Source organism: Trachinotus anak, unplaced genomic scaffold (assembly GCF_046630095.1).
Source record: "Trachinotus anak isolate AG129_WGS33_773 ecotype Australia unplaced genomic scaffold, CSIRO_AGI_Tana_v1 ptg000021l, whole genome shotgun sequence".
NCBI classification, from domain to species: Eukaryota; Metazoa; Chordata; class Actinopteri; order Carangiformes; family Carangidae; genus Trachinotus; species Trachinotus anak.
This window is the reverse complement of record NW_027273872.1, coordinates 20153370-20180575: the sequence shown is the minus strand read 5'-3', so window position 1 is coordinate 20180575 and position 27206 is coordinate 20153370. Positions and strand designations below refer to the sequence as shown.

Genomic DNA, 27206 nt, shown 5'->3' with positions numbered 1-27206 from the left:
TTACATTGAACTAAACTGAACTAGACTCAACTAAAAAAGAAGAGAATTCTAGACAACATAGACGTTTTCAACAAGCTGAAAATAGCTTTAATAGCCTTGTCCATTCAGCTTCTCTGTGGCATGTTTATGCAAAGCTGGCTTGCAGGTCCATCTGTGTACCACCAGTCTGTGTGTTTGCCTTCAGTGAGAGGTGGAGGAGGTGAAGGCAGATTAGGAGGAGAGAGGTTAATCAATGCATCCCCAGGGTTCCATTGACATTTTACTGGCAGCAGGAGGCGGCTCCCATCTCTCATTTGCTTTTCTCCCTCAGTCTGTCCATTTCTCTTTCCCTCATTGTCTGTCTGTCACTCTGACTTCCTTCACACCCTCTAATATTAAAATAGCTATTTTCCGTCGATGACATTCTTCTCTCCGGAAGGTACATCCTCTCCATGCTTTCAGCAATAGGCATGCTATCTTTGTACTCGCAGGTCTGGCCTGGGCTATTTTCTGCTGTGCTGATGGGTGGGCCTTAGTTATCCCAGTATTTACCAAACAGATTGAAGTCGCTGCCTGTCCCTCGTGCGAGAGCCAGCTCGCTGCTTGGAGCTGAGGGAAAGACAGAGAGAGGATGGCCCGTACCCAAAATGCCTAACCTGTCACAGACCTGCACCCTCCAGGCAGGCACGTGTGTGTGTGTGTGTGTGTGTGTGTGTCTTTGCGTATGTGTGACGGAGATAGAGGGAGAGTGAGAAAGGGAGAGTGGTATCACATAAAAATATATGTGCACACACAAACACGCACACACACACACACACACACACACACATATGCAGCCTTTAGTGCTCCAAAAGCCTGGTGACTCACCCTACTTAAAACAAGCCCTGAAATAGACATTTTGCGCCTCGCCACACTGACTCAGTAAGAGAACTATCTTTCCTTCATGCTCTGCACACGCTCTTGCTAGTAAATGGACACTCTCTCCGCTATTGCTTTCCAGCACACATTATATTTCCCCTTACCATTTTCTAGGACCAATTTCAGCAGTGGTCCCCATGTTCTGCTTGGATAAAAGGTAATGAGAGCTTGTTTGACTTTTTGTGCAGTGTTCCATTACTCTGCCCTACAGCAGGTTACCACATTTCACAGAATATGAGCCATTTCTCATACCTACTGTATGTCTGTCTGACAAAAAAAAAAAAAAAACATGCAGCCATGTGGCACGGACCCCCCGCTCCGAGCTGGCAAGAGAACCATGTGCTCGTCTTATTCGACATGAGCATGACGCAGAACATTAATGTAACTGAGCAGTCTCAGTTCAGATAACAGAATCCAGGAGCACCACATTGAGTGTGTTTGTGTTTGAGCGGCTTGTTAGCGCTGCTCCACATGTGTATCGACACTGGAGGCACGGCTGAAACACCTAAAGTGATCTAAAAGACCCCAGCAACACCTGTCCACTCTGGCACTCCGTGTCTCCTCGCCACAGTTACAGCTGCCATGGCGGCAGGACTGAGGTTGCCTGGGCAACAGTCTGTTTCACTGGCAGGGATTACAGTAGCTCAGTGCTGCTAAAGGACTTTTGAAAGATGGAGTGGGAATTGTGAGTGTTTGGACATTTTGTCATAATTAGGTTTCCCCTCAAGGAATTGGCAAATTTGCAAAACTGTCTTGGCTTTGCAAAATCCTTAGATAATAACTGAAATAATGGAACATTTGCAGCACTCTTCCACTGAAGCATATTTTTTTATTTACACTCAAAACAAGCCATAACAATTTCCAAAAGTCAACAGAATCCTTCAGCACATGCATACAGATGTAGGAAAGCTCACCCGAAAATTTTTACCCATTCCAAACTTTTCCTATGAATGAACAACGAGTTGATTTGCATTTGGTGTGGCCAAAGAGATTTGGGCAGCAGGAAAAGAGAGAAAGAACTTAAATCCTAAAGGAGACTGATACGAGCACAACAGGAGGAGCTGTCAGAAACAACTCACACAGCTACTGTCTTCCCTGTTCTCTGTTTCCTGTGCCCTGCAGCTGTTCCTCTGCTTAGCATGAGCCAAATATCAAATGACAGACTTGTCTGTGCCGGCTGCACAAAGAGGGCGTGTTTGTGACAGTTGCTCCTGCATCTGAAGTTGCGGATGATGTGAGGGCTGCTAGGTGGTGTAGGCAACGCTGCATCCTCCATACTAGTCATGAATGTTTAAAGCGCAGGACAAAATCACACAGTGCTTCCGAAACATTACTGGTTTGCTCTTAAAAATACGGGAGTATGATTCGATTACTGCCCTGATAATGAAGCTGTAGAATTGGATGCATTGTTTGATGTTCAGAATTAAAAGAAGCAAAATCCATTAAATAGAGACTGATTGATTTTTTTCTTGTGACTATCAAAGTGAGACTATTTGAAGGGTACATATTTAATTAAATGTCAACATTTGCCAAATGTATTGGCAAATGGATGTATAAGTGAAATGCGTCAAGGTGCCCTTGTGCTTTGTGCCCCCCTGCTGCTCCACTGGAGCTGCTCACGAACCTGTGTATAGGAATGAGGCTCCTCCGTGTGCATGTGTGATTCTTTTGTCAATAGCTGTGCATTGCCTTATACGTCAAAAAAATCAATGTGGTTGAATTGAATTGTACCGAGAGCAGTTGCAAAACAATTTTTCAAATGTATTTTTGGGGGACACACAACCAGGATTGCAAGAATCAATATAAGGAAGGTCTCGTCTTTCGAGTGTCTTGGCTCAGTAAGCACATATATTCCAGACTCATGGGTTTACTGTGACCACATGCAAACCACTAATTCTAATAAGGACATAATATACAATATGTACCTCCACAAACACACACACACACACACACACACACAGAGGGAACAGAGGGTTTCTACTATTTTTCTCCCCTGGGACTTGCATGCTATTATCCTGTGCAACATTAAGGTCAGCAGTACACAGGGAATTTCACAGCAGCAGGGAGCTGGGTTCAGCTGGAGGGAGCGTGCTGATTGGAGGATTCTTGTTCAGCCATCCATAAAGGTCTTTTTTTAAAATATAGCCCCACTACTGTGGACTGACATGTCAAGTGAGTCCACAAAATAGGACCTCTGATTAGGTTGCACATTTTATCCACCGATCAACTATATACAGTTCTCTATTTCGTGTTTTTTTTTTTTTTTTTTTTTTTTTACCATCAAACTCCAAACTCTGTTTTTCCGACAGTATAAAATCATGTTGTTTTCCTTTGTTGGGCATCAGTGAACAAAGACTGTGTAATGGAAGAGTGAGCAGCTAAATCCTGCCTAGCTTTCCTCCACCTCAGCATAACCCTGCCAAATAAATTCCTGGAGTCACACACCACCTTCATACACCTCAATCCCACAACTACACTGGGGTTTATGGTGTCCATTCAATGTCACCTTTACGACAAAAGACCACAGCTTTCAGACTGATGCCTGATGCCTCAAATCTGTTTTCTATCCCAGTTGAGGCTGGTTCAAAAACAATTCATCATTTGTTTTTGATTATTCAATTAATCATTTAGTCAATAAAATGCCAGAATTTATTGAAAATGTCTTTCACAATCTGCTACAGCCCAAGGCAACATTTTTTATACCAACAGCCCAAAACCCAGAGACATTTAAATTATCATGACATAAAAAGGAGAACAGAAAAGCCTCCCTTTTGAAAAGCTGAAACCAGAGACGGTTTAGTTTAGTTCGATTTTTTAGCCATGGTAGCAGCACTGCTCCAGGGAAGTTAATGCTGGTCAGTCCCAGTCCACCACTTTGGTCCAGTCTTAAATATCTCAACAATTATTCAACATTTTGCCATGAAATTTTATCCTGACTACACACCTGCACAGTCAATGGCATCCCCATCACCCTCAGCTATACTTTGTATTTAGTGCTAATTACCAAATGCTGGCACGCTAACATGCTCAAGTAAGAGTGGCTGGCATAAAGCTCATATGATCATCTTTTCGAGTTTAATAGCAGTCTATAATCTAAATCACCATTTGCATCCTATTTCTGCTCTGATTACATTGTGAAAGTACGGACTGGAAGTCTGTGATTTGTATGTTTCTGCCACTTTGATGCTTCTTTTGAATGTTTGTCTGCTCACCGCTTTTCTTCGCCCACAATGTCTTCTGTTTACAAACTGTGTCACAACCAATTGCCATTTACTATAAGGTGCTGTATGTACACTAAGTGTTTTGATCTGTAAGTTCAGCTCGTCCTACTTCGTGTTTCACCGAACCTGCAGAGCAAAACAAGGACTGCCGTTGACCACTGCTGTTAGTGTGCTAGCTTGTTTAAGAGTTAACAATGGGTAACTTTTAAAATTAAATATCTAAATATAGCACCTTTTAATGTCGCGATCTGTACGATTCATCTGAAAAGTAGACGATATGCCAGAGTGAGATCGTCCATGATATAAAATCATCAGATCACCCAGCCCTATGCTAAAGTAAGATGGTGAACATGGTAAACATTACACACATTTAGCATCAACATGTTAGCATTGTTTTTGTGAGTCTTAGCATGCTGATGAAAGCATTTAGCTGGAAGCATTACTGTACAGCCTCTCAGAGCCGTTAGTGTGGCTGTAAACTCTTCCTTGTTGAGTGATGACTGACTTGAGTTGAGTTGACTTGAGATGAGTTGATGATCAAAATTGTTAATTTTGTCTCATCAATTTTCATTAACTGTTTTCACTCAGTCTTTGTTTTTCACTGTTAATCACTGCAGTCATAAACTTTATAATGCTGTGTTGTAGAAGTGAATGCACTATTTTGTTGATTTATTACATTCTCTTAAAGGGAGCTGAGATGCAAAGTGTTTGATCATCTTTTGTCACAAATCTGGCAGCACAAGCATAAAACCCAGCCATGTGCTGCCAAACAATTCTGTATGGGTGATTATATGAGCTACTGCAGGTATGGGCCTTGGGGTTAAGTAGCTGATCATGAACGAGAACATCCCTGGAACGTGTCTTGCCAGGGACCTTTGTTGCATGCCTTTCCCCATCTTTCTCTCCCCTCATTTCCTTTCATAAAAAAATAAAAAATAAAAAATGTAGTGCAGGTATGAAAAGATATTCATTTTGGCTGGCGTACAGTTCCTTGGTTAAGACTCAGACTCTGATGCTCAATGCTACTGTATCTACTGTTTCCACACTTAGTTGAAGGTTCTGAAAGATGAGAGGGATGACAGGAGCAGGGAGGTTGCTGTCACATCAGGCAGTAATATACACCACCTTCACAAGGGTGACGGGGTCACTCAATCAACCACAGAGCACTTTGAGGGGAGATAAACACATCTGACACCAGACACTGGAAGACGCACACAATCACCCTCCACTCAGCCACCCATGGCTAATAACTGTCAGATGATGTGTGTAATAAAAACAGAGAGCATGTTGTGGTCCCTCTGGTCCCATCCATCTTACAGAGAGCTAATCAGCTATGTTAATGAGAGCACCAGCAAAAGAAGTCGATACCCAGCTCACACAGACGCACACATACATGCATTCAGGATTTACTAAGGTTATACAGCCTTGATGCACCCATCAAACACCCCCGGCCCTCCCTCAGCACATCTCTCAATAAAAAGAAAAAAATTGTCTCGCTGGTTTTGACAAGAGCGAGTCTCACGCACAGCTTGTGCTTGTGAAGAATCCCTCAGGTGATGGGTGGGGGAGGCCTACTCTGTGAGCCCTCCAACACAGCATGACTCACACAGTGCAATCAATCTCCTTCTGTGCAGAGGACAGGGGCCCAGGGGACCGAAACGCAGCACCAACGTGGATCTGCATGAATGTCTCCAGACATGACTGAGTAGGAGGTTTTTAGTGTGAGAGCAGTTTTCTCTTGGCTCTCCCACAAATGACTTGAAATCTGCTCTGGAGAAAGTGATTCAACCAACGTATCATTGTACTGCAAAGAGATTATTTTGTCCATGCATATTCTGTAGAAAATACAAAACAGGCTTTAGAGGTATTTAGAAGCAGGCTGGGCTTTGCCTCAGTGCCTTCCCGTCTCTCTAGGGTACCCATATGCCCGGTGGAGGGTTGCACTCCAGAGAGGTGTGCTCTCTGTTCCCCGGTATAAACAGTGAGCTCAAGGAAGATTTAGTGCCTGTGCAGGAGCAATAAAACTGTGTTTATGTCACTGCTGCCACCGGTGTGTGTGGCAAAAATGAGAGACAATAGGGGAGGAAAAGACAGAAGAAAAGAAGTAATAGGTGAGGAAAAGATGGAAAGGAGAGAAAACTCAAAAAATAGAGAAAGGAAGCAGACAGGAAAGACACTTAACGCTTAAGCTTCCACCACTGGCAATATCAATGATCAGCGTACATGACCAGTCAAACAGTTATTCGATTAATGTCGGGGAGCGTTGAATACCCATAAGAGATTACATTAGCTGAAACTGGGGTAATGGAAGGTTAATAAGGATGAGCCAAAAAGCAAGCGCATCTTAAAAATGTAGGAGAGGGCAGACAGGAGGCGAAGCCGGTTGCTGGAGAGGAGAAGAAACAAAAGCATTAGTGTCTGTGAGAGGGGATGATAGGAGGACCGCTGCGAACAGAGAGAACAGATGCCAACCCAGCAGTGGGAAACACAGGGACCACACGGTGGAATCTAGATTTCTCCTATTTCCTCTAAGTAATAAAACAATGGCACCGCATCGCCTCATTAAATGGGTAATCGAGGGTGTGAGAGCACTCCCCTCAGCTCCAAACATCTCGCTCCTCTCGTGTCTCACTCTCTAACCCTCTCACGCTAGGCCACTGTCTCTCCTCCTCGCTGTTTCTCGCCACGTTTCCAATCTGCTTTGCTGCTGAGCCCAGCCGCCTGCTGAATAAATGCTTACCTGGGCAGCGGGTCAGAAACCCAGCCCAGAGCAACTCCTGTCAGGGGGTATGGAAGCTCCAATTATCTCCTTAACAATCATCCCTTCGCAATTATCTCCCCATCTGCGTATCAGTGTCGACAGGTGCAGAGGGACAGTCCTACTCACACACTTTCATTTCTCTGACAGAGGAAGTGATGGAGGTGGATAGGCGGCGCAAGAAGAGGCAAACACACAACCTGCATGCTGATTCAATGGGACCTGCTGTGGAAATTAACAATTGTCTTCGACAAATTCCAGCCGAGCCAATGGGAAACGAAGTGTTCATACTGGATCTGAGTAGAGTTTATGAATGCAGCCATGAATGTTGCACTAGCTTTCTGACTACTAAACAACTAACTCTGCAAATTTCATCATTGCAAATACCACGTTTTGTTAACCCAGCAGTCCAACACTCAAACTTAATTTAAATTGATGTGAAAAAGCTGAATATTTTCCCATTTGAGAAACTGCAACCAGCAAAAATCCATTATTTCTAGATAAACAACTTCAGCACTGCAAGTGACATCTATCCAAGAGCAGTAATACAGTACTATGCTTTCATGCTTAACGCCTTAACGCCTAAGTTCTGTATCCCAGTATATGTAACTTTTACCACGGTACTGGTATATACTGTGATGTGATGTAAACTCTTTAGGAAACCATTTAAGAAACTATTTATATATTGGTTAATCCAGTGAATTACATGCAGGACCAATCAAGGCACAGGAACATTTTGTTATACCCCTGCCTGGAACGACTACTGTCCAATCATAGTTTAACAACTGTAACTAGGCATAGTGGGGATGTCAAGCTTTGGATTTATCTTAAACTTAGTTTATGCTGAAGTGATGGCCCTGAAGTAAGAACGATACTGTGTAACCTAGACAAAGAGTTTGGACAGTGGTTTCCAAACCAAAAAGTACAGAAAAAAAGTATAAAGGAACTGTGTGTTTTTCTGCAAATGTTTGCATGTGCATCGAACTAGTTTACTACCTAGTAACGCTAATGTAGCGTCAGCCATTTTCACGTCAGCCTTACAAATTGTATTTCCAAGTCGGAGATATCTGGAATTTAATAAAGTGATGATATCTCCCACTTTGGTGAAAAGAGCTACAGATACGTCACCAAATTATTGGTCAAATGGCTGTGAATGCACCACCTCTAGCAGTGATATATCACAATAAAATCCAATATTAACACTAATACAGTCAGTTCAGCTCGGCTCTACGGGAGCTACACACAGTTTGTTTATCTAAAGCTAATGTAGGCTGTTTATCTGGTGTGACCACAAGGTTAGCACTAGCGCTAACCACCTTACAATAACACGTGAACACGTATCTGTGTGTTTGTTTGTTTTTTGTTGTTGTTGGTGCTGTTCTTTTTGTTTTCCTCATATTGTTTGCTTCTCTGCTTTCTTGCAGTCATTTAGCACTGCGAGCGTCTGCACCGCTCAGTGGATGACAACGGCAGTCTTGCGCTGTCACTGTAAGAGCAGTTGCACTATGTCACACTGTTTAATATGCTTGTAGGATTTGTTCCTCATTAGAGTACACACGAGCTCCTGAGATGTACTGTGTGACAAAAGAGGGACTCCACTTCTGTCTTTGCTGCAAAAACATGACAGCTGCCATCATCCAGCGCTGGTCCCTCCACCCCGCAGCACAAATCCTGGTCCTCATCCCTAAACACATTGTTTTCTAATTGCCAGCCCCACACGTCTCAGCTAAGACCGCCATGTCCCAGCTGTCATTACCTCCAGAGACGACAGATTTGTTTTAAATACTTGGTGAGCTCATATGAATACAGAGAAGGACTCAGAGCAGGCTTAGAAAGACAATGACAAGAACAAACAGAAACAGAGGGGACACAGCCATCAGTAATGTGTGTGTGTTGATGTGGTGAACTAGAAGTGTGCGTGATGAGGACTGGTTCCTTGTCTTCACAGCTGATTTCTCAAACGTCAAGGCGCTGGATGGATATTGGGGTTACTTCTATGTGGCAACAGCCATATCAGAGGGAGAGGAGATTAAATGACAGGTAGCTTATTTTCTCCTTCCCAACCATGTTTCTCTTTTCTCTCTCTTCCTTCACCCTCGCTCCATGAAAGACACGTTCCCTCTGCCTTTCATTTGCAAAACAACACAAGCACGCACACAAGACGCAGAAACAATTTCTATCCCCCTTCTGCTCCACACTCTATCACTCTGCTGCTGGGGGAGCAGTTTTGGCTGATCTACATTGATTGCTATGGGCCATTCTCTATCCCTGGTGCTCCGGAGCAAAAAAAAAAAAATCAGAGCCGTCTCATTCATCAAACCAGCACCTGCCAGACTTTAGCCCAAGAGAACTACCATCAGTTTCTTTTCTTTTTTTTTTCCTCCCCCATTCTCTTTGTTTTCTCCTCGACAAATAACTGTCATGTCCCAAACAGTCAGGCGGGAGCGGTGATCTGCGATTCGTCCGCCTTTTTCAATAACACAATGAACACACAGTAATCCCTCTGAACATGCATCCACTGTGCAAGTCAGTCACCACAGCTGTACCTCTATGACTGACACAGCAGCTACACAATAAAATACAACACCCCAGAGCATCACTGACACCAGCCACCGGGTCTGATGTTGCAGCTTAACCTCCACCCCTCCCCCGCCCTCCTCCTCTTAACACTTACACCCCAGCTGTGACACTCATTTCTGGGGTGTTGTTTGCCCCTTGAGGGGTGAAAGAATGGAGCAAACGGGGTGTATAGAAAAAGAAACAAAAAACATAAATAAAGGTTTCCAGGAGACAGATATTTCTTTTTAGTTTCTCCAGGCAGATCCTGTGGAGAGCCGAGCACTTTTAAGCATTACAGTGCTTAACAGAGCCAGTTCAATCCTCTTTTTTTTCTGCTGGGTTATTATTACATATTTATGCTTATAACTCCATGGAGTGATAGCTTTGGATGTGCTGTACTGAATTATACATTAAATGCATCTGCTCAAGCTCTGTCTCTTGTTAGCTATTGTGTGTGTGCAAGTGTGTGACCAGAGAATTTTATGAAGCTGTCTCACATGCTTGCACACATTTCTATTTCATAGAGAGATCATGATACTAGACTGATGAGGGAAAACTTGTGCCAAGTTAACATTGCAGTGGATGGACAATGAAAATACAACTGCTTTTATTCATGCACGTCAAATTATGGTTTCGGTTTATTACCATTTGTGAGTTGCTTTTATAGAGGCAAGTCACAAATGGTTTATAAAAATGCTTTTGATAATGTTCTGCTCATTAAAGTAATTGCTGAAATCTGGGTACATGGCAACTCAGGGTTAAGGTTCAAACATTCAAATAAGACTACGGTTCAGTCAGGTTATGTAAGACAACGGGAGAGGAAAATACAGGAATAAAAAAATGTCCTACACAGAATGTATTTTTGTAGATTAATGCACTAACACTCTTCTAATCTTTAAGCTTTTTCCAAATAAAATTGTTCATATAAAAGAGGGAAAAAATAGCCCTCTCTGGATCTGGTCGTAACCCACAGTCATATGGAAGCAGTGATGACAGGTCACACGTGGATATTGCTTGTTGTTGAGGGGTCACAAGCCACTGATCCAAAATATCTTATTTTGAGGTAACCATGAATTTGAATACACTTTATTGGTCCCTCACTGCAATAACAGCAGGGTAAAGCTGGATCTGGAAGTCAGCTTCAGTAATAATTTGACCATTTTCTCTCATTTTCTCCTTCAAATTGCTTTGGTTAACCTGGTGCTGTGTCTAAAAGCAGCCTTACTGTCAGACTGTCCATGTGTTTTGACACTGCATTCCCAAATCCCAGCAACTAACATGGTGAAAATGATATTAAATACTAAATTAAACAAATTGTAATAGCCTGGAATTATCTTTTAATGTTGAGTCCTACCACTCTGCATTTCAGTCACTACCTTTTAAGCCACTGCTGGTGAAGAATTCAACAAGGTATTTCACAAACTTTGAAAATGGAAAGAAGTCCCAGCACCCACACACTTGACATCTTCTGCAAACACCAAACGTCCTGGTCTAATTCTTTATGAGGGGTCATTCCTTCTAATGGTTGCTGTCATTGCACACAACATGAAGTTATCAGAATACCAGCATTGCTGTGTTTATTATTTCCGAATGATCTACCTGTGACATCACATCCCGCTGTGAAGAGCGGAAAGAGCGGATCAGTTTTGTGCTCCCAAGGAAAATCTGATCGCAGCCTAACACTTGCAGTTGTATCAACAACTTCATAAATACATCCCTCACAAAAGACAATACCTCAAAGGTATAGTTATATATACACAGTTTTTTCTAGACGTTATTGATATCCCATTGGCATCACGGATGTTATAGCCTTTATCCATCAATGCAGGATTTGATTTACCACCAACGCTGGACCACCCCTGGACTTGACCTCTACCTATACACTCTCTCCGCAACACAGACCTACATACATCCCATCATCCGACAGTAATTCATATCTGTCCTCCAGGTCTGCTTGGAGGGAAGCTACCTCCACCCCTCACCCTCCTCTCATCTGTGCTGTATTGATCAGCCGGGCAGGCCTCCATGCGGTGCTCAGTTCATTGATCATGGCTGCCTCATAGATCCTCTTCCAGTCCTCTTTCACCGACCCTCAGAGACCTAGGGAAATACTGCTGCCTACATCACACTGACAGCACAAATCGTCTTTTCCATGAACACTAATTAGTCTTAATGAAAGGTTTATTATCACCGGACACAAAATCAAATGTGAGTTAGTGACGCATGAAGCTAAATGTACATCTGATTCAAAATTCCCTGGTCTGAAATGTTACATTATGTTGCTAGGTGCAATATTCTGCACAGATTTGATCTTATTTCACCAAAAATAACCAAAGCTTAGCCTGAATCTCATCACACACACGTAGGATATCAAAGAGGAGAGTAGATAATATAGGCGTGAGCCTGCAGGGGTTTTGACATGAAGCTAGCAATTCACTGACGTCCTTATTATAAAGCAAGTCAATAGCAGATTATGGTAATGTGATATCTAACTGAGGAGAAAAGTGACTAATATTCTCCATGTACACACACAGCATCCCTGGTGGTTATTTTTAACCACTGGAAACATGTAAAATGAGCCAGTCCAGCAAGAGCCTCCTCTGAACATGTGAAAACACAGGCACATACAGCGGGGTCCAAAAGTCTGAGAATACATGGGAAAGTGGTCTCAGACTGTTGAACTCCACTGTAAAGAAAAAGAGCCACGATCCATGATAATTAATGCTAAAAAAAAAAAAAAATACAGTTCTTCTATGATTTTATGACTTTCTTTGTGTTTATTGAATATAAGGAAGAAGACGGAAAAAAGCAAATTAGCTCCAGTGCTCTGTCTCACATTGTGCCGACAGTGTTGGCAATGTCATTACAACCAAGATGACTCCACAGACAGGAAATAAAATGCATCACTTCACCATTACTTACTTTATGTTTCTGTCTATTCTGATTTCCTTCTCTCTCCTCTTTGTTTTCTCTTTCACCTTTGCCCTACTCCCTCCCCCCACTCCCTTATTCTCCTGCTCTTTAGGCAGGTGCCAGCGAGTGTGTGTGAGCATGGCTACGTGTGTGTTTTTGTGTGGGGTGGGAGGGCTTGCTTCTGAAGGAAGTGGCCAGTCATAGGAGCCAGCTGATGAGTGTCACCCTCATCCGGAGGTCCATTCATCCCCCGTGCACAAGGGCCCTTTCACCCGCTGCTTTTCACACTCGTGGACCCCAAGAGCCCTGGGCACGTTCCCACACTCACTCGCACTTTCAGAGGTGAACTGTCACTTGCTCAAGACATCTTACATAGATGCCAGAATATGCACCCAGATGCAGATACACACACACACACACACACACACACATTCTCTCCATAGAGGCTTACAAAATAAAACGCCAGGAATAGGCTGCTCTTCTCATCTGACTCATTATAAGTAAGCCCTGGAGCCCTTCTTTTTCCTCACAAACACGTCTCTATAGCCTCCACATCCAAATTCTCTTTGCGAACGAGTGACACACAGCAGGAGGATGTGTCATTTTTCACTTTTGCCATCTCCCTCCCCTGTGAATCTTTCTGACACGCTTGTACCACAGCCCACCAATGCACCTGTGGACTGCAGTGTTGTGAGTGACAGGATGAAGAAAAGATGTTGAATTTGATGCCATCACACAGAAAATTGAGAGGGGTGATATCCTGTAGTGATGACAGAGACCGGATCTAGTAAATCGTGAACACTGGCAGTGATACTTGGCCAAATAATCACTTTCAGTAGGTTAACTGAGCACTTTCAGATCGGGATGATGAATCTCTGCAGATATTTAAAGTATGTCTTTTGTAAAAGAGGTTTTTCCACATTTTCACTGAATATTCTACTGGAGTTTGGAGCTGATAATACAGATCAAATCAATACACACAAACAGGAGAGAGCAGTTAACAGAAGGTACGCCATGCTGCATGGTAGACATTTGAGTCCAAATCGCCATATTGTTCTTTAACACCCTACTGTATATGCTGCTGTCTCTCCACTGGGTGCACGCTGATGCCTAAGACATTAATGTACCCCCCTCCCACTCTTCCAACCCCCCCCCTTCTGCTATATGTTCACATTTGGTCCACTAGCGACATCCCTGGAGACGTTCAGCAGCAGCCTGACCCTCATATTCACATCACATTCCCTTCTGAGGACCATCTCATTAATGAGGGCATCTTGGGTGTGTTTACATTTCATTACACAGCTCTGCCTGAGTCCCCGGCCTAAATAACGAAAGGGGTTGGGGTGGGGGTGGGGGGGTCGGTTGGGGACTGTCCAGGTTTCTAAATATTTTGCACAGCTCTTATCATATTCTTAAAGTCATCTCTGAAAAATAAGACACACCCACACTCAACAGGATGAACTTCTTGCAGCATGTTTTATGGACAGGTAGGAAGCTGATGCTAAATAATACTCAAAAAATGCAGGGACATCTACGCTGTACTCTGACAGGGGAGAGTAGATTTCCTTTTAGCATCGTGCTCAACACTCGATGGCAGCCCGCGCTGAACGTCTATAAATCTGCATGAGTGCTGTTGCACATAATGCTTTATTTCCAATCCAATTCTAAGCTCATAACTGAATCTCATAAGGACTGCTACAACCACGTTACATTAAACCTCTGAGTCAGAATGTCATTATGCTTGTATTTTCTGTCCTTATAAAACTGCATCGTGCTCTTTCCACTTCTTTGTTTATTCTGTGAGCTATGATGGAAATCTGTGACTGCATGCAGGAGCAGCAGAGAAGGAACAAAGACCAGGGTTGAATTCCAGGCAGGTTTCAAAGAAGAAACCCAAGAATTGATGACTGATGGCAGTAATCAAATGTCTGTCACTGAGACAATGTAACACACCTGCTAGAGAGACAGGGAGGCACGGCTGTCAGAGGGCATCTCCTGGAAGTCCACGACTTCACTAGTGAGTGTGAGTGAGCCACAGGCAAACTCAGAGGAGTCAGGGATGGAATGAGAAAAATACGGCTGGAGAGCCTCAAGGGCGACAAAATCTTGTCAGAATACAAAGGAGGGATAAGTGCAGGGTTAACAAAGAAGAAACAATTTAGACTGGCATTTCCCAGACATGGAGTTATTGTTTGGCTGGCATAATGGCACACATTATCACCCACAGGAGAATGGGGTCCCGCTGATCTGACCAGGGACTCAGAATAATGATTTTTCAAACTTCCTTACTGACCAATAAAATCCCGCATCCCACTGCCACTGTGCCATCCTCTTCTGTTACAGTTACTCCTCACATAAATGTATTATCGATCATCGCAAATATGTCTGTTATGAATCCACATCTGCAGAGACAGGGCAGGTCATCCTAAAGTCCTAAAAGTTGAAATTTATATCGGGCGTGCGTGTCTTTGTAGAGATTTTAGGGTGGGAGGTTTTAATAGTGTGTGTTCTGCCAGAATAATTGAGGATCCGTGGCTAATTAGAAATGCATTTACAGTCGTTTTCCCTCTTTGTTCACGTCGCCTGAGAGCCCTGATCTGCGCTCTGCCTCTTTTGTTTTCTACCAAGGCTTAAGGAAGGAAAGACGCACTGGGATCAGTGGCAGCCGTTTTACAATCATATAGCTGTAAAAAAAAAAAAAAAAAAAAAAAAAGCTGATGTTATATGACTGTAGGATCTGCTGCTGCTGCTGCTGCTGCTGCTGCAGAGGCTGGTTTAAAATCCCCGTGGCTCGCCTGGAGCGCAAAATCACGCTGCAATCCTGCAGAGGAAGGCAGAGGACAGAAGTCCCCCGCGCTCCCACGCAACAGTTCATAAGACACTAACACATGCGAGTCTTTGCAGTAGACCTGGGATATATGTGGTTACTGCCTGTGTAGGTTTTATCCGACTCCTGGAGTTCCATGCGCTTTGGAACAGAGTCGATCCACAGACTGAGAGGAAGGGAAAGCGGCTTGAACACACAGAAAACAGGCAAAAGCAGCCACTGTAACATGTTTCCAGTGAGATTATACTCACAGGCATATGTCATGGAGAAGCTATTCCCCATTTTGACCATATCCACCTGCGGCACCAGTTTGGGGATGTCCTGGTGGTGCGAGAGGGCGAACCGAAAAACCTCATATTCGTGCGATTCGGTTGGGAACAATCCTCCTGTTGAGCAGCAAAGAATCAGGAGTTAATACTGGACAACGCAGGACCCGAGGGCCAATCATGAAAACACACACACATTAAAAAAAAAAAAAAAAAAGAAAGACACGAAGGTAAACTTGAAATAGGGGTTTTAATGCTGCGTGTGCGTCATTCTCACCTATATTGATGTTACTTGGAAAACTTGAGCTTGAACCCAAGCACATCCCCAGTAAGCTGGTGTAGAGGATGGTGAAGCTTCGCTGCATATTTCCTTTTGCATTGGCGAAGGGAAAAAGAGCCGAAATCCAAGCATAGGTTTGTCCGTGTGTGAAGTTAAAATCCCACGCTTCTCCCCCTGTTGGAGCGGCGTTTACACCGACAGCGATTCAACAGCGAGGCAATTGTGGCTATGGCGGGAGGAGGCACCTTTCTCCCTCCTCTTTTACCTCTCTCTGCTGATGCTCTCTTGTCCTTGGCTGCTGTTGTATGAGACGGAGAATGACTTCAGCATTAGCCGCGCTGCAAAAAAAAAAAAAAAAAAAAAAAGATACGCCCGCGTCTTCAAAAGCTGTTGAGTCTCAGTGTCAATTTTAAAACCAATTTCCCACAATGCGGCGAGACCATTTCACCCGATCGTTGCTGGCTTATTTAAAGAGATGTCTCATTGCAACCTCACCGTGATCACAGCCTCGCTGTAATGAGGCTGTACTAAAACCAATGACTTACAGACAAATGACAAACATTCCTAAATAAATACATAAATAAATAAATAAAAAGAAACTGTTTTGCACAAGAAACAAATCTGTTATCTCACCCTGCTGGATGACAGCTACACCTTCACCTTTGACAAAGGACATCTTCACACTCAATACTTGACTAAATGATTCGCGGATGCATATTTTTTGCAGTGTACAAACTCAGAGCGCACCCACAGGTCTTTCAGGAGTCGCAACGGTTTGCATGGGTACTCATTCATTTCCCTGTTTTATTTTGTAGTAGCCTAAATATTTATTTATTTATTTGTTATTGTATGCATTTTTGCAAAAAAAAAATAGCTGTGAAATAGCTTACTTTACTCCCATGAGTAAAAGCGACCAGTACAACATTTGACCCAGAGGTGCTTTCAAGGATATAGGGTGACAGTTGAATATGTAGTTGTGAAGACTTATATATTGTATATGTAAATTCCCACACCGCATTATGTGGTCTTGTGATCTGAGACAGTTTTCCAAATGTTTCCCCATGTCCTCAAGAGTGAACTTTAAACCTCAAATTTCAAACCAATATGGGTGACAAGTCTTTCAGGTAGGCATGAACTGCAGCAATCTCCATCTGCAGACTATATGATATGAACTAAAACTCCAGAGAGGCTACTTATTGGACCTTCATCTGCTGTTTCTGAAGTGAAGAGTGAATATTGAACCTAAATTTTATCTCCCACTGCAAAGAAAAGTAATCCCTGGAGTCATCTTTCTTAGACAGAGAACCCTCATGCCATTGTTCTCTGCTTCATTTTCAATAAGATATTATTTTGTCATTTGTAGCATACAGGATGTCTACTGTTTGTATAATTTACATCCAAATAGACTTGAAGATGTGTTGTGTGCTTTGAAAGCATTGGGACAATACAGTTAACATCTGTACTTTCACATACTGAAAATTAAAGGCACATATGAGATTTAAACCTTATCATCACTGTTGGATTGATATGTTGTTGTACACTATGATTATGTCTATTTACTGTAGCCGAGTTATGAAAAAACTGACAAAAGAGATGATGCAGCCTACAGCACGAAAACCAATAATTCCATAACACCATATAATTTTCCTGTTTTTAAAATCTACACTTGGTTCCAAGTCATTGTTAAGAGGACAATTAAATGTCTTAAAACAAAATGAGTCAGTCTCGCCTTTGCCTGTAATACGGGATTATGAAATAAACACAATAAATGGATGACTGGCTGGATGGAAACATCTCCACCAGGGATTACTCTACTTTGTTTGCTACCTGACAAATCTGCTCTCAATCACTGTGAGCTGAAAGCACAAGAACATGTGAATTGCAAGTCAAATTTTCAGTTTAAGAAGGTTGATGAGGGAAAAGGCACATTCTGGAAAATGGGCTTAATAATGCCAAGATCCATTCCTTAAGCTGGCTTGGTTTAATATAAAATGTAAAAATTCTGAATGGGAGAGAGGACTTTTGCTTTGCGTGCTCCCCCTCCCTCTCACACAATGCAGGACTGGCGAGCAGCTGATAAGGGGGGTTATGATTTAAGCCATGTATTTACTGACAGCTACAGCCAATTATTTCTTGAAGAAAAAGGTGCATGGCCCCATGCTTTTGTACACACTGCAAAATTAACCAACATTGGCGATAGTCACATGAGATTGATTGCAAACCACAACACGGTGTGATGCCCCGGTGCTTGTTCAGAAAATGAAGTGGTAAATCCTGCCTTTGACACAATTAGGCTTAGGGATGAGCTCATTTATCAGACCAAGGCTGGATACTTTTAGTCAAAATCACTTTTCCCACTCATTGTTTCCACAATATGACAGCAGGCATTTACACATTGCTCCCAGAAAATGAAATATAGAAGATTAGAAGCTTATGCTGAATTAGATTTCCAATGTTTCCAATTGAGCAGAAATATTTCTGTTCAAAAAAAGTGTGACTGACTACCTCTGGCCATAGCGCTTTACACACTTGAGCAATAGAAATGCAGGAAGTAAAAGGTTATCTAATGTATGAATGATGTCTGTCCTATAAGTACTGGCAGAATGGTCAATTTTCCCCGCCTTTGTTCAAAATGATGAGGGGTTAGCTCAGACATAAATGGTTGGGCAGGCTTTCATTACAGTACTTCAGTTTTTTTTTTTTTTTACATTTTATTCTCTATGTGCAAGAACACATTTGACTTATGCATATTTTCCCAGCCCGTCTCATGGTGTTTATTTCAGTGTTTGGGGTGTGCTTTGTGTTTGCCTGCAGTGCCCCATGTGTAATGTGCATCATGCAATCTTTTTTAAAATCCTGATTAATGCAAATAAATCTTAGAATAGCATTAGTAACAATGGAAAAATATTCTATGGTGCTAAGCAGAGGAGTAACAATCACAGAGGCAATCGCTTGTTGTTCTAGGTTAAAAATATCGTCACCATCAGACAGGCTCTACGTAACAGAAAGAGGAAAATACACCATCTTTTTGTTCCTAAAGATGTCTCCATCATAGATTATAATGCAAGTGACTGTCTGGAGGTTTTTAATAGAAGTCTATGTGAAGAGTATAATGAGGCTAATCCGTCAAAATCTGCTCGCTCCACTCCAGTTTGAGTGAGGAGGGGGGAAAAAAAAAAAGAAAAACTCCTCAGCATGTTATTCCTATAATCGAGCCACTGCACTTGTGCTGTCAAGTACTTGTGTACGTCATACTGCTGGAGGCAAAACTATAAAAAGTATGTTGCCGCAGAGGTGACAAAGGAACAAAATATGTCAAACAGTCTGAGGAGTAGAGGTGGATTAGCAAAATAATGTCAACCTGACATAGAAAGCTCTCCAGGGACAACAGGCCCTATCGACAGTCAGAACAAAAACACTGGTATGGTTAGATACTGTATCAATTTGCTGGATGAAGACCAAAAACAGTTCGGTCTTATTCTATGGTGTGCATTGCCTTATCAACCTGAATTCATCATTATTTTTGATCTTTACTGTCAATGAAAACAGAGTAGGTTGCGTAAGTTATAGGCTAATGCTGAAAATAGAGATTAATTTAGGCTAACAGCCAACTCTACAGCTCTACAGAGCTTTTTAGCTTGTTGTTTTTTTTTTTTTCTTTATTAAGTCTCTCTGCTTTCATCAATCCCCACTTATTTCCAACAAGCAAGCTCAGACAAACCAGCCACATGCTACCCACCAGCACCAAACCTGGGGCAAACAACGTTGAGCACTCAAGAATTTAGCAGATAATAATGAACTTCCACTTGTCAGGTGATTACAAACAAAACACCAAATGAATGCCAGTGCTATCTCATGCCTGCTGTGTGTAGAAGTAGACAACTGTTTGCTAACACATTAGCCACAACCACTTCATAAGTTAGGGGTAGGCTATGATAGTGACTGTGCCTCTGACAACTTGTTTTTATGCCCCATGGTGACCAAAAATAAATTATTTTAGTGAGTTCTACATAACAAAGAAAATCATCTATATCCACTGCGTTTAATTGTTTTGTTTTTGTTTTATTTTAAGGATTTTAGCATTTTAAAATGTATATCGCAGAATTACCCTACATGATAGTCTAAAAGGATTTTCCAAGAGCTTTATGATGCCAAGAATCAAATTCTAGTTGGGAACATTCCTGTTGGTGGGAAATATTTCTTAATTTTTCTTGGTCTGAAATTTGACAGAAAGCCTACAAGTAAAAAGCACAAAGCCTTAATTTTGGTACAAGCCTTAAAAAAAGCTAACTACAAGCTAATGTAGCTACAGCCCTGACACTGAGTCACTAACACATGTTTTGTTGACATTGTGTTGACAAGTAATAGTTTTTTACAATATATATTGTAACTTTTTCAATGGTTAAAGTGTAGCATACTGTTGATTTACACAATAGAGCAAGGCTGAGTTTATTTATTTTATTTATTTTTTTTTACTCTGGTGGATTGGTCTGATCTGAGTAAAATTATGTAAGAAATAGGGATAAAAAGTCTTCCATATATTTATTTTTAAAAATCATCAATCCTATCAGATTTTTGAGTCCATTGCCTTTAAGAACAGGCAGACCAGACCAATTGAGCGTGCTATTGTTCGCCACAAGAAGCACAGCAAACAACAATTCATAAAGCGATAGTGTGAACATTGTCCCCATCCCTTTCAATGTGATCTAGCAGTTGCATTGAACTGATCAATTTTCATGTAACACACAGAAATTAGTAATGGATTCTGACGGTTTTGGCTTGTTACTTGCTTTATCTGCAGACTTGATTACAGCGCTTGTTGACGGACTGAAAGACATTGTGGAAGTACACCAGCAGCCTTGGACAAATGCCTGGCATTAGCACAGAATCAATAGGCAGCAGAGCGGCCTGGCATGCCTGATTTCTGCTCTGTACCTTAATTGGTATGAGTTATTGACATGTGGCTTAATTAGTCACCCCCGTAATTGATTTAGCAGGTCTGCCCAAAGAGGAAGCATTCCTTTCAGCAGTCAGAGAGGATCGGGGCTCTGAAAATACTGGGAGTCTGAAAGTTGTGTGAGAGTTTGCTACATGTTTTAGAAGGAGAGAGGTATTCTTACTCCTCTAAGGATACACTCTTTCTTCATAGTCATTCAAACATACAGTATGGCAGAATCTTTTACATTACTGTAAAACCATGTAATTAACCCTTTCACATTTCATTAAAACTACATTCAGACACATTTTTTTTTTGAACACGGACCAGTGGACAAACACTGGCGTAGTCCTTTAAAACACACTCTGCCTTAGGGCAATTTTCAGTTACCAAATTATGGAAAGGCATTGCAGATGGTCACACTTAGTATTTGTATCATTCCGCCTCAGATACCCACGGAGACTGTTTATGCACAAAGCACAGTCAATCAGATAATGCCAATTATCAAACAGGCATTCATTACAAAGAGAAACACATTAAGCGGTGTGAGGAATAAACATGCTCTCTTCCTGTCTATCCTTTTAATGCTATTCAGGTGTTCTCTCGCTTTCTCTCTCCGGCTCTGTCTCCAGCTCCCTCTCCCTCATATGCTACCTGCATAATTGCCTTTTCCCTCCACTGGACGCGGAGGAAGTGGAGCTCTCACAACGTTACTGTGGTAATACTGATTGATGGAGTCGATACTTGTGCGGTTCCAGAACATCGAGCATCGCCGCACACAAACATGACAAATTTCAGGGAACAAATTATAATGGCCTGCATCATGATTAATCCCCTCGGGAGAAATGGTAATATTGTGGATACCTATGAACTCATGGAGGACGCAGAGTTGTACAATAGGACCAGACTCAGGGGGCTTTTGTATCCATTGTCTAGCTCTGCAGACACAAGGGAAGGGTGATGAAGAGGAAAGTCATAGCTGTGGCTGCTTAACGATGCATGAAAGGGAAGTAAATGATAAATCAGCCACATTTCAGAGGTAGATCTTTTGTGACATGATTAGTTATGTCAGACTGTCTCCAAACCCTAAGAAATTATCTTCACAGATTTCTTCCTGATTAACAGGAACTCACTATGAGCTCTGAGGAAATGGTGGAGTAGTCACATGGTCGGCAGTGATGACAGTAATTCAGTGTATCATATTAAAAGTTTCTGTAATGTATCAGTTTACAGCCTGATAACTTACTGTTGCTATAGCTCACTTACCTGACGTTTATCATTGACTGTGCAATAAGAACACAGCATTGTGTAATAAGTCAAGCTATAGAAACCCACACATGGTAGAACCTGTTCATTTACTAGTAGTTCATAATTTGTTTACTTGTATAGACAAAGAAATAGGGTGAATATGAAATTATATGTTAAAACACTAAAAACACTAATTAGATTACGTTAAATTATTGGACAGAAAGAGATAGTTGTATTGTGTAAAAACACCTGCTGGCACAGTCTAAAGTAGGCATCTTTAATTGTGTGTATGCAGTACTAATTGCTACATTATTATTATTATATTGTTATATTATTACAGTGGTGAAACCTGGTTAAACTTTGGCGGTGGTAAAGAAAATGTTAAAGTAAAAACACTGTAAAAGTAACAATACTCCTGTAATAATTGCTTCAATATAAAATATAATCTGTACTCGTAATGAAAAGCTGCCCCTTTCAAAGTGAGAAGTTATGAAATCATTAGTGTGTTTAAGCTGTCTATTGAGGCTGTAGCTAACAAGTGGTCTAAAAATGCTAATTCTAAGCTTTTCATGAGGTCCTCCCAAAAGTCTCATGTGACACACATCTTGATTTCTCTTCAATAGCTCACTATCATGAGGACAAGGTTTTGGTGATCACTTACAGTATATAGCTCTGCATGGTCAGGCACTTACCTACATCAGAGATGTACTGCAGCCCTAAATCATCAGAAGGTCTCTATCATGGTCTGGTTTGGACTTTTGTTGATTTCGTGATTTATTTTGAAAATACTTACAATGTGTGTCCATTGTTCATTTTACCTCCTGTCTTTGACTTGCGTTCACTTTGTGATTGTCTGCTCTGCCCTGATGTATTTCACCCAATTGTCCCAATTCAGGGGCCGCATCCTTCAGAGGCTGCATTTGAAGACTGGTTATGTCACAGCGGCACAATTAGGCTTTTCGAAGGCTGAGATATGCGGCTTTCTTTTCCTGGGTAACAAAGGCTCCAACGGAAGGATCCTTCATGGCCCAACCTATCCCAACATTCAGGGAGCCTGAAGATTACACTTTTAAATGTTGGTGCACTTGTCATATTCACAAGCACCAGTAATTAATGACAGTGAGTCAACATGAAAAATATCCAGACCCCGAACTGAAGCAGCTAAATGGATTTCAGCCATCATTAATTTTATTGTTTACACGTGTGCTGTTCATTCTGTGATACGTGAAAATGTCCTGTGTGAAAAAGACTTACGCTATTAACCATTCAGCAAAGACCACATTCTGTCACTGTCTGAGGTTGTGTGAGCTGGTGACACCTATGGTTTATCAAACTACCTGTGACAGCGACTGTAAGTTCTGTGTGCGACAATCCAACGCATTCAGTCAGCATACAGTGTGATGGTCAATTAATTCTGACACTTTGGTTTAATTACAATACACAAATGAGATTGCTTATTTTTTCTTAATTGCTTTACTGAAGAGGATAAACAAGTCTTGTTATTTACATAAAACCTTTCAGTCCCTCCACCATCTGCTACGACAAGAAACATGCAATAAACAACTGTGGGATGTTATTTAAATCATGTTAAGTACAATATCTAGATTTGTTTGCATGTCCCCTAATGATGGCAGGGATACATTTCAGATGACTGTTCTGTAACGAGAGTAAATTTGTGGGGTGTAAACTGATATGTTACTGAACTGTCTTGCTATCTCATAATTTTGAATATCAAGCCTGCCGTCTCTCCGTATGAATGTTCTGCCTCCGCTAACAAGCATTTAGGATCAATCAAAACAAATTAACGTTCTGTGCAGCTAACAGGGTCAGCCCAAATGAGATCAGACACGGTTACAGGGACAGTCAAAGGAAAATAAATGATTAACGGGACCTCGAGCTGTCAATCTTACTGGCTAGTGTTTACTCATGAACTGCTTTCATAAGGACCATTTCAGACTAAAAGTGGAGGTGGATGCATATGATAGTAGTAGTCTTGGCTATTTAGCCAGAGGCAGGGAGAATAAAATATACTGCTGCAATTGTTGAGACAGTGGAAAAGCCTCCACTCAGGCCTTGAAAATCTTCATTAAAAATGTAATATAAATGTAAAAAAAAAATGTAAATGTAATGTAATTAATTTTCTAATCATGAAATCCCTCTGGAACCTTTGAGGCTGGTTTGACTGTCTGACTCTTTATTCCCCTTTCTCTCTTGCGCTTTTTTACACACACACACACACACACACACACACACACACAGGGTTCAATATCATGGCTGAAGTGTTGCAGTATACATTGCTGGCGATGGAGCTGACAGCTCCTTCCCATGAAAGCAACCACGCATCACATATTTGCCCAGGGAAATCAGTGCTGGTCCAATCAATTTGGAGGTTCGAGTGTGTGTGTGTGTGTGTGTGTTTATGTCAGCAATACAAACCTTTACTGCCACAGCTGCGAGGGGTGCTATGAGCTCGTTAAGTCAGCGGCTCTAATGATCTCAATCGCTGCCTGATGCAGTCTGACTGACTTGATACTTGCTGTGGGAAGTGGGAGAAAAGAACAGAGGTGGAAAAGTCAGCTGAGAGGTAATGGAAGAGAAACAAAAGGGAAGCGAGCACAGTCAATAATAACAGCAGAACTACAGACATTTAGCAAGTAGGACATCTAACCTCTTTCATACACTCTCAACGCTCTAGTCCATTCACATTTCATCATTCCCCAGAACATGACTCCTAGTCAAATCATATGGGGAAAAAAATCACAGTTGCTTGTTGCCTGCAGCTCATATGTCTCTGCTTTGATCACATGGCAGACAGCAACACTCGATCCAGTGCAGGGATGGCAGCCTCTGCCACTGAAAATGAGAATTACTTTATACAGAGCCAAAGTTAAACTGTAATCTTTGGGTTCCAGATGTGACGTCATGACTCCAATACATGGAATGGCTATTGCTGAAATAATAACCAGCCATATAGAGTTTCAAAAATAGGGTTTGATTTAATGCAAATTTTAAAGATTATAACTTTAATGGACAGATATGACAATGGTATTGATCTTCTCATTTAATGTTTGATGAGAAACTGAATAAGTGATACGCAGGTATACGGCGTATACCCACTAAGACAGCTCCTGAACTCCCATTTAATCACTTAAAATGGCTCAAGAATATGTAATGACATAGTTTTGTAACAGAACTTGCACTTCAGCAATTTGTTTATGTAAAAAAACAGGTGCTGTGAATCATGTAATGTCAAGTGAAAAGTGAATCAATTAGCAGTAGACTGACTCCGTGTGCTGTCAGAACATACACGTCAGTGTCAGTGGTTTCCCTTTACATTTAAGAATTACAGTACGATGTTGTGGTGGCTCCCCAGGTAGAGTGAATATCATTAAAGCTCTGTTCAAACCTGGTCAGTGTGGGTTCCCTTGGCCTTTTGCTGCATGTCCTCCCCTCTCTCTAGCTGCATGTCCTGTCTGTCTCTCACTGTTGCTATCATAATTAAACAGACACATACATTTTCAATCACCCATGGAGGGATGTCTGATCTGAAACAGCAGCTGCAGGTGTTACCTGTGTACCAACAGCAGTTTAAGAGCAGAGTGCAAAGTGTGAGTAAAATCGTTCAGTTCCTTATATCCCAGACTTGCACTGATTTGGACATGGTAAAGCCTATTGTTTAACTGAATTCCAACTGTAGCCTCAATAATAGTCTATGTTAGCATATATTATACAATACACAATATAGGTAACAAGCCAATAATGAGCAAATTAATTATGCTAATGAGGGGTGGACATCCACAGTATACCCACTAAAACAAGGTACACTACACCACTGTGTGTTTCCCAATGTATTCCTCTAAAACAGCACATTATCAACATATAAAAACACATGAAAACAAAGTATTTTAATATATAAATGATTTTACTGGTGTATTTTTTTATATATACTTTAGTTGTTCCTGTTGTGAAACGGTTTGAATGGTTTCAACTAAAGTGAAATAAATGGAGGTCTTCCATGAGGTGAAGAGTCCAGATTATTGACTGGTGTACAGTGAAGTGCTGAGGGGCCACGGCATCATGTTTGGAACAAACAAGGAACAAAATCTAGCTCAATTCTCATAAAGTCACGAGAAAAGCGACTGCCAAGGTTTGTGAAGGTCACAGCACATTCTGGCCGCTGAGAATCAATTTCCTTTCCAGCTAACACGTCCCTTGTGTTTTATTGACCCATATCTTTCAAGTCGCCAACCCCATTCTGCGGTCACCCCAAGTGTCTTAGTGCCAAAAATGGAGAGCAGCAATGGGCCTTTGAGTGAGCTAGAGCAGTGTATAGCCTACACATCCATACTTGTTGACATGTGTGATGGAACTGGACTACCTTCTTTTGCTTTTAGTGGCGTTGTGAATTTTTGCATGTGCACAGTCTCAGTATGAACTGCACGCTTGAGTCTTCACATTTGGATTTTTTTTTCTTTTTTGTGTATATTCCCATGAGTGAGTGAGTGTGTGTGTGTGTGTGTGTGTGTGTGTGTGTGTGTGTGTGTGTGTGTGTGTGTGTTTGTGTGTGTGTGTGTGCATGTGTGTCTCAGAGTGCTGAATTTGTGCTTTCCTTTGAAGGACAGGGAAGGAGGGATGGGAAGCCAATCTGTTCCTGTGCAGATTAACTCTCTCATTCCAGACCCCTCTTTTCTCCAAAACACCCACTATCTCCAGTGTCTGTCTTCCTCCCCTCCTCCTCCCCCTCCTCCTTCTTCAACACTCCCTCCAGTTCCTCCCTTATTGCCTCTGAATACTCTCTGTCTCTTCCTCTGTCAATCAGGCTACCTGCATGGGCTCTTGTGTATTTGTGTGGGAGAGCAATTAATCTGTAGCCGTGGAGGTGGTGTAGAGATCCAACCCCATTTTGAATGCCTACCCTCTGCTTCAAAAGCTTCTCTCTCTTCAGGAAGGGGCAGTGTGAGACAGACACTGAGAGGACAGACCGAAACTGAGACCACAGGCTGAGAGAAGAGGAAGACGTGCACTGCATTTGGCCCGGGTCGCTGTGAGAAAAGGCGCCCACTTTTCACACCATTCACTGAGTGGAAGTGAACGCGAGAGGGGAATTGTTTCCTGTCCAATTAGCTGAGCATCCACCCGCTTCCAGTCTACTCTGTGTGTGTGTGTAGCAGGAGGCTAAGGGAGAGTGATCACAGACAGAGATGCAGAGAGAAGGAGGGCATATGAAGGAAAGAACAACACACCTTCAAGACCACTGGGAACTCCTCCTCCTTCCCAGTCCGACTACGAGGAGAGAGGGAG

The 27206-nt window shown here is 42.0% G+C and overlaps 1 protein-coding gene across 5 annotated transcripts in view; it reads right to left on the bottom strand.

Annotated features, from left to right (window-relative positions):
- Positions 1 to 16533, bottom strand: part of gria1a (glutamate receptor, ionotropic, AMPA 1a) — a 70420-nt gene extending 53887 nt beyond the window's left edge. Inside the window, exons 1-2 of one of the 5 annotated variants that reach the window (XR_011684473.1) lie at positions 15719 to 16530; positions 15427 to 15561 (exon numbers count right to left, since the gene is read on the bottom strand). Coding sequence is in view for 4 of the 5 variants with exons in the window: in XM_071457581.1 (XP_071313682.1) it covers positions 15427 to 15561; positions 15719 to 15806 (223 nt within the window). In the remaining variant the exon portion in view is untranslated. Of the gene's footprint in view, positions 1 to 15426; positions 15562 to 15718 lie in introns of all 5 variants that reach the window. The other 4 variants (XM_071457581.1, XM_071457579.1, XM_071457580.1 and 1 more) reach the window with 4 other exon arrangements.
- Between the last annotated feature and the right edge of the window lie 10673 nt (positions 16534 to 27206).